The sequence below is a fragment of the Halichoeres trimaculatus genome, unplaced genomic scaffold (assembly GCF_033239565.1).
Source record: "Halichoeres trimaculatus isolate MK-OKI-2021-1 unplaced genomic scaffold, fHalTri1.1 fHalTri1_scaffold_22, whole genome shotgun sequence".
Classification (NCBI taxonomy): Eukaryota; Metazoa; Chordata; class Actinopteri; order Labriformes; family Labridae; genus Halichoeres; species Halichoeres trimaculatus.
The window spans coordinates 9,000,742-9,015,074 of record NW_027437200.1 but is presented as its reverse complement, the minus strand read 5'-3'; the positions used below and the strand labels follow the sequence as shown (position 1 = coordinate 9,015,074).

Below are 14,333 nucleotides of genomic sequence, written 5' to 3'. Positions count from 1 at the left end.
AGCTGATGACTCACTGGGTTTCTGCACACATACTTCTCATTAGCAGAGCCTGAAGAGGAATGAAAGAAATGATAAACTGAACCAGAAACAGCATGAAATTCTGCCGTCAAACATCAACAAGTCATGACTGTTTTATAGGCATTTTTGTATCAGGGAATCTGCTTCCATTCAAAAAAAAATGAGCTGATTAATTTCACAATTAAGTCTTTTTATCCTTAAACCTCCAACTTTTCAATCCTCTGTTGGCCTTTATTGAGCTGATGCTTCAGCACGGCCCAATCTGTCGTCACTCTATAACTCCATGTTCTCCTCTCCAGCCCTGACGTCAGCTTATTTCACTGACTTCAAACAAGAAGTGCTGACTTAGGTAGCTGCTGGGTGTTGTCTCAGTAATTCTGGACAAGTAGCCACAAATTGCAGCTTACGAGATCCCCAAAGACTTTTAATCAAAGAGTTCACAGAGAGCAGAGGGGGGAAGTTGGTCAACCACGGCAGAACTTAACAACCAGAGGTTTTCTTCCTCCAGGTTTTGGATAAATGAAAAATAAAACAGAGAATTTTTTCCCTAAACTCACAGCAATGAGCTTTTGTCTTATTTTGAAATAGACTCTTGTGGTGCATTCAAGTGGTTTCAGACATGTTGGTCAGTGTGTAGTGTCATCAAAGAAACTTTTGCTTCAGATGCTGTTAATGAATTCATGTTCTCAAGGGATAATCTGAAATAACTTTTAAAATAACAGGTTTTGAGGCTGATAATCTCAATTTAAAGATGCTCCAAGGAGGATCTGTTTTAATTGCAGTCCCTCGCCACCTTGTGGCCCGGAGTCTCCACACACTGCAGTAAATTATTTTAGTGAGGCGTGAGTTTGTTTTGGGATTGAATGGAGATTGGAGCAATAAAAGTTCTCTTTCTACCGGATACAATGTGCTGAGGTAAGGTATTTATCAGAACAGTTACAAAGAGCTACGGTTTGAAACATGACATCAAGCAGATGTTGTAGTGGCTAGCTATATGTTAGCGACATCGGCAGCTCGTTGCTCTGACGTATTTGTAGGCTAACGTGACAACAAGTAAACACTGTCAGTTTGTAAGTAGTTTAGTAGCTGTTGATATTTAGCAGCTGACAGCCTGGTGCACTAAGACATGTCTGTAATGTGTAACATTGGTGAATCCTGGTTAGCTATGTCCTGTCAGTCATCTACCAAGCAGAGCTAACGTAACCTTACTCTTTATTTTATTGATAGACTCTCAACCTTGATCAGACCACTGCAGAATAACTGCTGACTGTGGGTTCGAATGGACATTATCACAAACAATTTAGCCCCTGTGTTATAGAGTGATACAGCCTGAGCTAAAGGCTAATTAGCCTTTAGCACGGGCTGTATCACTCTCCAGTTTAGCTTGCTCTGCTCTTCTGTCCTTTTTCTGTCTGACAGTTAGGCTCCAGTGTCCATCATCACTACAAAATTAATCACAGAAATAATTTTCAGCACAAAAAAAAAAAAAAACCACACAGATATCTGTGTTTCATCTCTTCTCACTACACAACTCTGTCAGACGACGTGGTGTTGTCATAGAGACCTAGACGTGCTGTAAATCAATCTGGTTCTGGGTGACCGGAACTGGGAGCTAAGCAGTAGCAATTTAAAATAACCTGTAACTAGCAATATTGGTGCTGATAATCTCATTTTAAAGTGTGGATTATGATAAGGCATATATCTAGAAGGGAGACTTTTTCAAGATCACTTTCAAACTCCTCACAGGGCCTTAAATTTAATGGGGGAATAACGTTAAACCAACACACCAAAGACAGACGAAAGACTTCACAATTTGAACCATCTGAGAATCACTAATTTGTAGATTTCAACTCCCCTGAATGAGAACATTCAAATATGAGCTGTCTTTGTCTGACTTCTGTTGTTTATTGTCTTCATTACTGGACTTCAGAAACAGACTCCATGAATCATTCCAGAGGAAATCAGGCCTCAAACCTGTGATAAAATACACACAAACACTCACACACTCAGGTCAAATCATAAACACAATGAAGAAAAGGAAACTCTGACTTCCTTCCCAAAATTCAACAGCAAACAATACACACTTCACCAACACAACAAGCATTCAACAGGAGTTATGTCCTGTGAGAGACCTTTACCTGACCTTTACCTGAAGGTGGAAAGTTTTCAGACATTCAATATTTTTTTGTAACTTTCTTTGGATTCCAAACAAATAAAACTCAGGTTTGAAAACTGCTCTGCCGCTGGCAAACTGAAACCAGAACTCCTATCCAACCAAAATGTCGTCAGGAAGGTTCTGAATTTGTATGCTTTGTCTGTAAAAAGAGATAAGTTTAACAGAAGAAGCTGTGAAGGGATCAAGATAGACTGTTACGGATACAGAGCAGGGTAAAGAAAGGACGTCAAGCAGCAGCAGCAGCGAGGGAAGAAAACAAGATAAGATAAGAAAGTTTAGAGAAGAGAGCTGGAATGAGACAGCAGCACTAACACAGACGATAGATAGATTTCAAACAGAGCAAAGACTGAGGTAAGAATTTGGCTTGTGTAAACAGGAGAGAAACAAATATTTCATAATAAAGTCAGACTACTGTTGTCCCTCAGTTTGTCTGTCATTTCTAAAAAGCTCCCTTGAAAACAGATAATGTAACAGTCTTAACTCTCACATTCATGTGCTCAGTAAAAGGAGCCTCACACCACTTCTGTGAAAGATAAAGTTATACTCAGCTCCACGTGCACTTCTGTAAAATGATCTTCCTCTAAATAAAGGGAAGTCTCCTGCTCTCATTACTTCTGGTCTCAGGAGCTGCAGAAGTTGTAGCGTGTGATAAACTTTGACCACAATGCTGATCATGTTTGATGAACGGGAAGCTTCATGCTGTACATTTTATATGCGGAAATGCTGATTTATATTTGTACACAACAAAATCAGCAGAAATTATGATGATTATGAAACATGTGGTTTTATACATTTGAGAAACACTGGAGTTCTAAGTGCTGGAGATACTTCTGTCAGGATCAGGATCTGGATTTTAGGTTTTCAGGATTGTTTTTCATGATGTTTCAAAGACTATTTTGTCTGCAAACACCATCTTTAGCCCCAAATATTTCTTTTTTACCCCACATTCTGAGCTATTAGTATGCCCCTTACTGAGCTTCCCCAGAATGTACAGAGCTTTAGACTTTTTATTATTCTGTTTGTATTTTTTTAAATGTATTTTTCCTCAAAATTGATCTACATTTCCAAGAAATAAATCAAAAGAAAAACATTCATACTTTCAACAGCAAACTGTAAAAATATCTGTGCTGTTGTCTCACTCCAGCTCCCTCTGGTGGTCAGACTCTTCCCTAATTTGACCCCATCTGTATATGGGAGTAACTAAAATACCATTAACACAAGCAGATCTTATCATTTATCGGAGGGATGGTTTAGGTGAAGAGAAAGAAGCTCCAGCCATGTAGAATAATTCCTTTTTTTATTGAATAGCGCAGCTTTATAAAACATTTGAATATTTAACTCAGTGTAAACATGTTGAAACAAGCAGATAAAGGCGGGTTAAAGGGGATGGGTTCAAAAAAATCACTATAAACTATTCTCCTATGATAGCACTTGACTTTTTCTGCGTGTGCGTGTGTTTCTTTGACGAGTCCTCCCTTCTTCTCCTCCTGTTCTGTCGGCTCTGCTGGAGCCTGTAGGTTTTTCTGGCCTGGGCTCGCTCCTTCTCCAGGACCTCTGTGTCATCCAGGATCTCAAGGCCTGGAATCTGACTGATGACATATTGTCTAAAAAGGCATAGGAGACAAAAAAAAAAACATGGTGTTCACAGGATATTCATTCAATACAAAGTATTTCTACACTGACATCATACTTGGGGTAAGAGGCTAATAAAACCATCATACTCCACAGCTGTCTTTAAAGCTGTCGTACTCAAGGGGGGAATCCTGTCAGTTTGATTTCATTCATCCTGCTTTGAATCAATCAACCAAAAATAATGAAACTTGAAACCAGGGAGACTTCAGGCCATATTTAAAGCTAAAGAAACTTATTTGATAACCTTTTAGGTGCCTTTGGAGAAAAGCTCAAGTTAGCATTTCGTCACCAAGTGGAATGTTGAAGAAACCCCCAGGTGACTAAACCAGGATAACAGTGGTATCAGTGGAGGCAGATTCATTTAGGGAACACAAAAATGTTTACATATATAAGTGGACTCATTTTCAGCTCTTTTACCATTTTTTGTACATTAGGGCCTGAGCCCGACCACTGGATTGGTTGGGCCCAATTGTAACCTATATCTTTTTTCTTCCTTCCTCCTGCCAAGACCTACAAAAAAATCATCTGACATCCAAACCCTAACAGGAAGTGACACTGAGCATGGACACAAGGGCCTGTTTATCACCACTTACAGCTTTAATTTTGGTCTGTTTTTAGTTTGGGCTGTTCCTACTTCTGTTTATTCCTAAAGCAGGGGGTCATAGGTCTCTGCCAAAGCACCGTGAATGCGCCTGTGTTGTGTGCACAGCAGCAGCAAGCGTTTGTCGATCAGCAACACATGGAGAAAGCTATTTACAAACATGGCAGAAATGGAGCCTTTAGTTGACAAGAAAGGCAGGACTATTTCAGTCATCTGGAAGCATTTTGGCTTTGTGTCGATGAACATCCAGCAGAAGGACATTACTTGCGAAATTTGTCATACTGACGTGTCCGCTCCCTAAGGCAACACGACCAATTCATTTAGCCACTTAAAGTTCAGCCACAAAGTGGTCTTTGACCAAGGTTTAAAGGACCAAAAGAGCAAAAAAAAGTGCTAGCTTGTCGGGTTCAGCCAGCGCCACAACGACAACACAGTCCTCCATTAAGGCCACTCTTTACAGAGCCACTCCATGTCCCACTCGGAGACATCAAGAGATAACGGAGGCTGTTACATTTATGCTAGCAAAGGACATGTGCCCCATCGGTACCGTAAGCAACCCAGGATTCCAGAAACTAATTTAGTTTTAAATGTTCTTTCAAGTTGTAGTTTAATAAATACTCAGGTTTTGAAAATTATGAATGATTGTGTTTATTAATTTTGATTTCAATATTTACCAAAATAATCGTGATTATTATTTTTGCCATAATTGTCCAGCCATGGTTTAGAAGTATCCAAATTTTTAAGCAGCATACTTCAAGTCAAAACAACATATTTAATGACCTCTTAACTATCTTTTTTAAGTCAAGAAAAGAAATGAGAACAGCTGAGATAAGTCAGGAAAGGTGAAAGACAAAAACCAGACTACTACAGAGATATGGATATACGCCATGCCTCCTCACTATGGGAGCATAGTCTGGTACTTTGTTTTTTTTCTCCTCTCCCTCTTGAATTCTTTTTCACATCTAATGAAACATAGCGATGGGAACGCTGGCTGCTCCACAGTTCTCCCACTCCTGCCCTCACCACGTTATATGTCACTGTCTTTTATGTTTCTTGGAAGGGATGAAAGTGAATTGTAATTTCCCCTAGTGAGTATAAATACAGTATTTCTGATTCTTATTCTGGAGAATATTAGGAGGATTTCTGCAGCACTCAAGTCCAAACTGTTATTCTGTCTCATATAATTAATTTTTTTTAGGTCCCTGCACCTAGCATAGGCCTATCGTAATGGTACTGGCCAGAGTATGTGTGTGTGTGAGTTTAATGTCTGTAAAACACACCCACAGGATAATACATCAGCTGACTTTAACCTCAGGGCTGAAACAGAGCTGATCCCTGATGAGACAAAGAGATGAAGTCCTAAAAGACTCTCAGGTTACAGGTTTATTCAGTCACAACACTGGGCTGGTTCAACAAAGAGGCTGCACCTGCTGTTGGCCGATGGATTTCAGACCTGTCATGGGTTCTTCATGAACAAATCACCACAGATTAAATCAGAAGTCACGGGTTTGAGTATTATCCAAGACTTAAATTTATAATCTCATACGAAGAATGGGGGTAATGCAGCTTTATTTCACTTAAGAAATGCTGTAGAGGTTATGCTGCTCCTCATCCAATGGGGAACTGTTTAACTGTTTATGGTCTTCCAGGAAAATCCAGACCATGAGCTACAATCACTTCAGAAATCTGCTGCGACTGAAACATGAAACAAACTTGTAAGTGGAATATGAGCTTTGGGTTCATTTGTTTGAGCCTGAATGACTGATTCTCTCTGATTTCCACAATCCTCTGCAGCCTCTTAGACCTTCTGCAGCCGGTTCTCAACGAGGAAATCAGGAGTTCAGACTTTCTTTAAACTATACACCAAAACTATGGAACGCAAAGTATGCAAACTCTGACAATCAGTTAGCGTATTAGCAAGGCCGTGGCAAACCACAAGTCCTACCCCCAACCCCCCTCCTCTCAACACTGCCTGAAGCCAGCCGAGAAATGAACCAAGCTTTCTTCATACATCTATCTGTTTGTTTATTTAAGAGTTTACTGCTTCAAAAGTCAAATATCAAAACATCTAGATAAATTGTTGGCTATGGCTGCCTTTTGCAGCAGCTCTCTCTTCTTTGTTCATTTCTTGTAAATTTTTTTTAGTCTCTTTTTCGTAATCTTTGTATTTGGAGTGGATCATTACTTTGTTTGGCTCATTTGTTGGTCATGGACACCAAACTTTTTGTGGCTTCAGTGATATTTTCACTACTTTATCTCCTGTGTTTGTCTGGAGATCCTACATGTAACCATAGCTGCATTTTTTACATGTGAACTCAGCTGTCAGCAGCCTGTAGCATGTCAATGCTAACTGGTGTAAGGCATTATGTCTTCCCACAAGGTTAGGAGAAGGAGGTGAGGATGATGTGCTGGTTCTCAGGTGTGAGCTAAGAAGTGACGACATAGACCTCAGATCCATCATTATTGGGAACGTAAGATCTATCTCCAATAAGATGGACAAGCTAGCTGTGCTAACCCAGCAACAGAGAGAATACCAGAGGGTAGAGTAGCGTCATGCTATTCATTGACATGCTAATGGAGCTAACATCAGACACCAATGCCATGTTGGAAGAGCTTCACCTGCTGTGAGCAGACAAGATCTAGGAGACAGACTGAACAGACTGCTGAAGAAGCTCAGTCCTGGACCCTTTTGAGGTGAAGGCTGGCTGAACTGGACAATGATGGACAAGCTGATATCATTTATCTTGTTATGGACCTTTTTTGCACTTTCTCTACACTTTCTTACTTTTGTTGTCTTGATTGCTGCTGTGACTTCAATTTCGCTGTACTTGTTACATTGACAATAAAGTTCTATTCTATTCTATTCTATTCTATTCTATTCTATTCTATTCTTGAGGCTCACCTGTAGTCTTTGTACTGGGTAAGAGTTCCCCCGTTGAAGTAGCTCGGTGCTGCCTCATTGTTCATCATACTGAGGATTCTGTTGAAGAATTAAAGAAACAGGAGGAATGAAAATCATTGTCCAAAGTTCCTCTGCAGAGCTGACAAACAGTCTCAGACTCACTTTATGTTGGGGAACTTCCGTTTGATCTCCTCGACGAACACGGGCAGGTTGTTGATCTTGTTCTTGTTGATGCTCACCGTGGTGATACTGGGCATGTACGGGAACTTGATGTGCGACGTGTAGTTGTTGCTGTCCAGGATCAGCGTACTGAGCTTCTCCAGCCGTCCCACCAGAGCCGGGTTCCAATAAGTGCTCAATAAAGGATAACACACGGACAGGATTCACACACAGAATCCCTGACATGATCCAGATTCAGACTATCTAAAATCTAAAAGGCAACAGATAACCAACAAACTGATCATGAACATTTACTTTTCTTCCAAGAGGAACTGTATATGACTACTTTAATGTCTCAGAGGAGGTCAAATGTTTAGTCTCTCTGAGGGGTTGTGGGCAGTGGCGGACTCGGACTGAAAAACAGCCCGGGACTTTGACTCGGCCTGGCCCACAATTGAACATGTTGGTAGACTGGCAGCCCCACCCCACTCCCCACCCCCGGACAGCATCAGCCGTAAACATACTGGCAGCACTCCACCCCCCCGGGCAGTACCAGCCGTCAGCTGAGTGGCAGCACCGACCGTTCTGGCATTCTCGAGAACGTCAAGATGACCAGTCTGCCCCTGGCGTCATTAATTTAAAAACAAAATGCTCCGACCACCAGCCGGTTAGGGTCTGAAATAGACCGGCCATTCAGGGAAAGTCCCAAATTTCCTGATGGCCAGCCCGCCCCGGATGTGGGCCCAACACCAGTGAGAGGAGAAGCCCACTTCATAACCAATCATATTCTGGCTCTTGGTGTCAATCTGCCTTCAGGCTCTGGGTTTTATGTCTTGAGGCACTGGGTAGTGGGTGACTTATCAGTACAGGCTGCTATAGAGTGGGTCTTTTCTTATAAAAGCAAGAGGATGCTTTTATTTTAAATTTAAGAAGATGCTTGTGAGGCCTCTGGCATATGGTAGAAAAGAGCTACGCAGACACATGACATACCAGGGTACAGCGTTGATTTGATATAGAAAACCTGCCCTGTCCACCACTACTTTGCCAAACTGTTCTTAGCCTTCAAAAAACTTCCCAGCATTTATATCTGTTTTGGTTTTCCATTTCCAAGCCACTGTTCTGTGTTTTTATGAACTGATACATGGTTTAAATCGAGCTGCATCCCTGTTGGCGACATTCTCCGACCTTTCCCTTACAGAACTGTTGCCTTGTTTTGCACTGTTAAGTGTTGATGCTTCTTCAACTACAAGACACCGCTGGTATTTCTCTGTGGACTGCATTTGGGTTCAAACACCACCTGTTACAGTTTTTGATTGTGTTTGCTCGCACTGCATTGCAAACACTTGGAAAGAGACAAGTGCTGACAGTACATTGGATTCAACATCTGGTCTGGTGAACCCAAGGCAAAAAGTAAGATCTCAACAGCCATGACAGAGATCCACCAGTGTTTCAGCTTAAAGAGCAATCCTGTTGACTGGAGACTTTCAGCCAGGTGTATTCCTTGTCGTCAAGAGTTGTTGATTACCATTAAATAGTTTTCTGACAAGGATATTAAAAACTAAATTGCATTCCTGAGGACTTCTTCTGTGTTTGAACAGCTGTTGTAAACTGGATATCCACTAACATATCCAAATGAAGATCTCCAATTTACAGGGTCACTCTTTAAACTGTAACACTGGGAGCTGATCAGGGTTTGATAGTGAAGCTGTTTGCTTGTGAAGTAAAGGATACTCCTCCAATAGATTGTTACTCAGGTCCAGCACCTCCAGAGTCTCTGTCTGAGTTAGAATAGTCTCATAGGGGATTTCCTTCAGGTTCTGGTAAGCAAAAGAAAGCCACTGAAAGCTTGGAGCTTGGCCGGTTTGACTGTGTTGGCCGGAGGATTGATGATCCATGAGAAAACCGTCAGCGGTGTGACCTCCTCAGCTCCAGCTTTTATGGTTGAAGGGTAGGAGAGAATTCAGATGAGTTTGTCATGATCGAACCTGAAGAGAGAACAAAACTATGAGTCAGAGTCATGAATTTACAATATCATCTTAGTCAGTTTAAAAAATATATAGGTTTTACGTTTAATACCAAAGCACTAGTTTAACCTATCCTTGTGTGCCTTTTTTTTAATCTTTGTATATGGTTTATAGACAGAAATTAATCCATTATTTGTCTTCAACTTGTGACCAAATTTGCTGCATTTCCTACTCCTGCTTCTGCTCACATAACCTTTTCCAAAAATCCCTGAGCATCTGCGCCCAGCTTTGCTGATTTCTCTGTCAGCTCTGTTGGATCAGTTTTTACATTCTTGTTTTTTATTAGATCCAGTCCTTCTTACAGTTTACAGCCCTCTCTTTGTCGGTCCTAAGTTCCTCTTTGAGGTTATTTCACCCTTGGCTTGTTTTCCTGATGTTCCTAGGAAGTCCTGGTTTGCTCTTCCAGAAAAGTGATGACTTTATCCTTCCTTTTTATTTCTTTAAGCCAGCTTCCTCTTATGTCTCTTGTTGAGGCTTGAAATCATCCTGTTGAATCTTGCCTCATCTTACATTTCCAACAGCAGTCTCTGACAAGTTTGGAGGACTTCAAAAAGTCACAAAGACGATGAATGCATCCTCATTTGCAAGATTTATTGTATCCATGTTTGCTTTTAATTAATTTGAACCAATATTTGCATGAATACGACCCTGCTGCTCAGCAGCACGTTGATATTCATGACTGGTCCCACATACTTAACTTACTATCTGATCTGTGTTATGATTAAAACCACATGAACCACAGTATTGAACCCTTTAGTGATCATCTGACAGCTGTGGAGCTTTGGTAGAAGCCATTTGTCTGTATCATTATTCATAAGTGTGGTCAGTGGCTTCTCAAAAAAAACAGAAAGCTTAACATTTAGAGCCCAGACAGCAACTCCAGAAGTGGAAATTGCCTTGAAATGGTGAAATAACTGAAAGAACATTTAAAAAGTATTCATGCCCAGACATCTGTTCATAGAGATAGATTAATAGAATTCCACTGTTGTATTGTCTACTTTGCTTTCCAAACAAATGGTTTCCACCAAAAAAGAAAATCTGTCTTTTCCTACAGATTCTGCACTGTTTACAGAGATTAAACAGTTTTAGCTGTGGCAATTAAAATTAAGATTAAAGGAAAAAATACAGTTACAGTAAGTTTGAACAAATTCTAGGACCCAATCAAAATAAAATAATTTTGAAAGTTATGTTGTACCAAAGTTAAAGGGAATTCATGCTCATGGCTGCTTTACAGATGAACAATCTCCAAACAGTTTTATCATAGGCACTGGATGAACTGCAGCCCCACCCTGAAGCAGAGCCTTTACCTGCAGCCGTTTCATATTGGTGATGAACAAAAACTTACTTTTTTATTGTCTGGTACACCTAGAAATTGTCACACTCTAACCCCAAGGCTGAGAATCACTGTCATTTAACAGGGGTCCCCCAACTTTTCAGTCCCCCTAAATATTTGTGCAGGAGACTGCTGTCTCCTTGATGCGAGAATCCACTATCAGGCCAATCCCAAAACCAGACAAAACAAAAAACAAACAAACAAAAAACAGGACTTTGATGTAAAGGTATTTCAAGACTGCCATCAGCTACCCTAACTTTGGGAACCACTGTCACAAAACAACCCATCTTCTCAGAGTCCTGGTCATTTGGAGCATGAAGTGCTGATAAAGATCAAGTATTCAATTATTTACTTATTTTACTGCGGACTAATGGCAGCTCTCCTCATATTACTCTATATAAAAAAATAAAAATTAAAAAACGCAATCACAGTCTGACACCGAGACTCTGCTTCTTTGTACTTCCTTTGCTTATGTCTTTAATTAAGCTGTTCTCAAAATGTTAGACATTCATATTTTTTAATGTGGCCCCAAACTGTCCCAGGTAAGTCATGTTTCTTTGTCAGGTTTCAAGCCTCAACCTGTCTCAACCTGTACCCTGACCCTAAAACACTGCCATGAGATTCACATCAATCTGCTCACCTGAAACTTAGAGAAACAGTGACTTTACTGATCTGCCTAAAACATAATAAAATAATATGATTAACCTTTATTCAAAGTACAGATTTATAGAAACACACAGTGGAAACACAGTGGCTAAATAAAAAAAGTCATCTGGCACATTTTAGGGACACAAAGCTGAGGACAAATTTCCAGAGATGGAAAAATAAAGTTGACATAGTTATCAACCATTTTTTAACAGACACAAGCAAAGAAATATAAACTTTTGAGTGAAACAGCACTGAAATAAAAGCTCCTTACAGCCACCACAGCAGGATGACTTCTAGGAGCAGAAATGCTCTGAGAAACATACACAAAGGTGAATATTGTTCAAAAACAGGGCGGCTCTTTGTATTACGACATAAAAATAGAGAGTGATGGAGTAATTTTATAGAACATGCCAGAATAAGACCCACTTGAAGTAAATTATCAGCTGCTAATGCACTTAGCATGTAAGCTAACAGTTAGGACTCCATTTTATCCATGGCTGAGGATGAATACCAGAAGAAGTTTGTCTTTCTCTTAAACACTAAAGTCTTTCCTCTGGACTCACAGATGTTTGAAACACTGTTTCACAAAGTTTTCAAAAGTTTTAAGAAATTAAATCTGTAAACATGACTTTACTCATCTTTAACTGAATAGATACAGAACACCTCGAGTATTAGGCTTATTTTTTAATTAACCAAACACAAACATAGACTGAGCTCACACATGACAGAGACGTATCTGGTTGGTCTGAAGAGGACTCACCGAGCTGAAGACGATCCAGAGTATCCCTTTGAATTCATGCAAACCTCTGAGGAGTTCTTACAGCTCGTATAAAAAGCTCTCTTTCATGGTCGGTCTGTGGATCACATGATGGGGATAATCACGTTGGCGCTTAACCTTGTGGTTCGCAGGACCCACTGGCCCAGATCTCCATAACAGTGGTGGATTCTCAAACAGGAGGGGGGACAACAAAAACACGGGCTTATATAAAGCAGAGAGGAGGGGTGAATGTGACATTATAAAGTACAAAGATTACATAAAACATGCAAGCCCCCAATAACAGCCTGACTGTTGGTCACACACAAAGGCACACTACTGGAGGGGAAAACAACAAAATAAGAGGCTGTTTGAACAGATACTCAGAGAGGGTCACATCTGTGTATTTTATCCTGAGTAAACTCATTTGTTCTTCTTTGCAATTTCCAGGAAATAATTTAATGCATTTTCCCTAAATAATGTGATTCAATGCATTCTTTAGAAGAAAAACAAAATGTGCAAAACATTTGCTAAAACTCCTCTTACTCAGCTTTGAATCAGTTTTCAGGAAAGTTAAAATTCAGGTTTGTGAATTTCTTTATAAATCATTAATCCTCCCATATAAAGGTATGGTTGACATGACCGAAAAGTGGGCACCCTGTAGGTGTCTGTAGAGAGACTAAAAACCTGGCTCTTTACCTTATCCCAACTCTAATAAAGCTAGGTTGGGTTCAGATTTTCCAATTAGTCCCTCATCAATGATGGATTTCAAAATGCTGAATCAGAAATAATAGTTATGATAGTCATATCTTAGCTTTCTTTATTAACAAGATTAGTGTACTGAAATTGTTTTGAAAACGATTAATTAAATGGGCCACCCTTCTACAGTCAGCGCTTCTACCTGACACCCACCCACCCACAAAAATCTGGACATGCCCCTGCTTGCAGGAACAAATTTCTATCTTCAGGAAACAAGTTGATTATCTTGAGTGCACAAGTTTTTACCTGTTGGAAAGGTAGTCTAGAAGATATCATATGATGAATTTGCCCGATCAGAGGCACAGTGGCTTAAAGCCCGCCCCATTTCCATTATGGCCCTTCTTTGTGATTTGCTGTAACAGGAACGGACAAGTGAAGTCCATTTATTATACAGTGTATGGTCAGAATACCCTTTTTTTCTTATGTGCTCAAGTATTTAACCTTGTGGTAATAAGTTGTAATCTTGGACACAAACTATAATTATTTTATTGGAAAAATATGGTGTCTTGTGCTCATTACTTTTGATCCTGACCAAGTTTTTAACCTTTGACAACAGGATGAGTTATTATCACATGCATGCACTTTATCTTGGGGACCAAATCGATTATCTTGTGGGAACATTTTATTTCACTTACTAAAACAATTTTCTTGCATTAAGAAGTTATCTTTTGCACATTTATTTTTATCTTGTAGGAACAAATTTTCATCATGATCAAACAGATTGATTATCTTGTGAGAATAAGATATCATCTCACACACTAAGAATTTTTTTGGGGGGGGAAGATGTCACGATGTGTGCACAGGAAAACTAATTTACACAAGATATTCATATTGTGCGCACAAGCTTGAATCTTCAGTGAACAAGATAATTTATGATCAAAATTAGAGTTTTGTACTTCCAAAGAGGGCTTCAAAAGCTCTGAAATAAATAAACAGTTAAATAAAAAAAACAAAAACACTGTTGAGGTTTTAAAACTTTCAGATCAACATAAGTGTTTTTATCCATGGATCATTTAACAGAATCACCGTCGGGGAGAGATCTTTTATTAATGAGTGAATATGCCTGATTAAAAGCCTCTTAAAACAATTTAATGTGCAATCCTCTCCTTCTCATAGACAATGCCTCTATCTGTGCTTCTCTTTTCTTTCCAAGTCCTGTTCACTGAAAAAAAATCTCATAATCTTAATCACATTTGGCTTCCAGACATGGAAAACAAACAGTACGTCTCTATCAGGGCTCTGTTGGTCTGTTAAATTGTGGAAATATGATTAAACACAAATCAAATTGTATCAAAATAAACTGGACTGGGAAACAGGAAGCTGTGGT

The 14,333-nt window shown here is 39.7% G+C and overlaps 1 protein-coding gene across 1 annotated transcript; it reads right to left on the bottom strand.

Annotated features, from left to right (window-relative positions):
• Positions 1-3,542: 3,542 nt before the first annotated feature.
• Positions 3,543-12,723, bottom strand: LOC141784397 (leucine-rich melanocyte differentiation-associated protein). Its single transcript, XM_074662226.1, has 5 exons — positions 12,254-12,723; positions 9,220-9,473; positions 7,492-7,674; positions 7,330-7,407; positions 3,543-3,798 (listed from the first exon to the last, which is right to left on the bottom strand). The coding sequence occupies exons 2-5, from the start codon at positions 9,381-9,383 to the stop codon at positions 3,606-3,608; spliced, it is 618 nt and encodes a 205-aa protein (XP_074518327.1). The 5' UTR covers positions 9,384-9,473; positions 12,254-12,723; the 3' UTR covers positions 3,543-3,605.
• Positions 12,724-14,333: the final 1,610 nt, after the last annotated feature.

What these genes read in the sequence shown, in the direction of transcription:
- LOC141784397 (XM_074662226.1), bottom strand. Translation starts at nt 9,383, where the DNA reads ATGGATCATCAATCCTCCGGCCAACACAGTCAAACCGGCCAAGCTCCA. An exon ending in CGGAAGTTCCCCAACATAAA is followed by an intron (nt 7,408 to 7,491) that starts GTGAGTCTGAGA and finishes ATTCTTCAACAG; the next exon opens with AATCCTCAGTATGATGAACA. An exon ending in ACCCAGTACAAAGACTACAG is followed by an intron (nt 3,799 to 7,329) that starts GTGAGCCTCAAG and finishes ATGCCTTTTTAG; the next exon opens with ACAATATGTCATCAGTCAGA.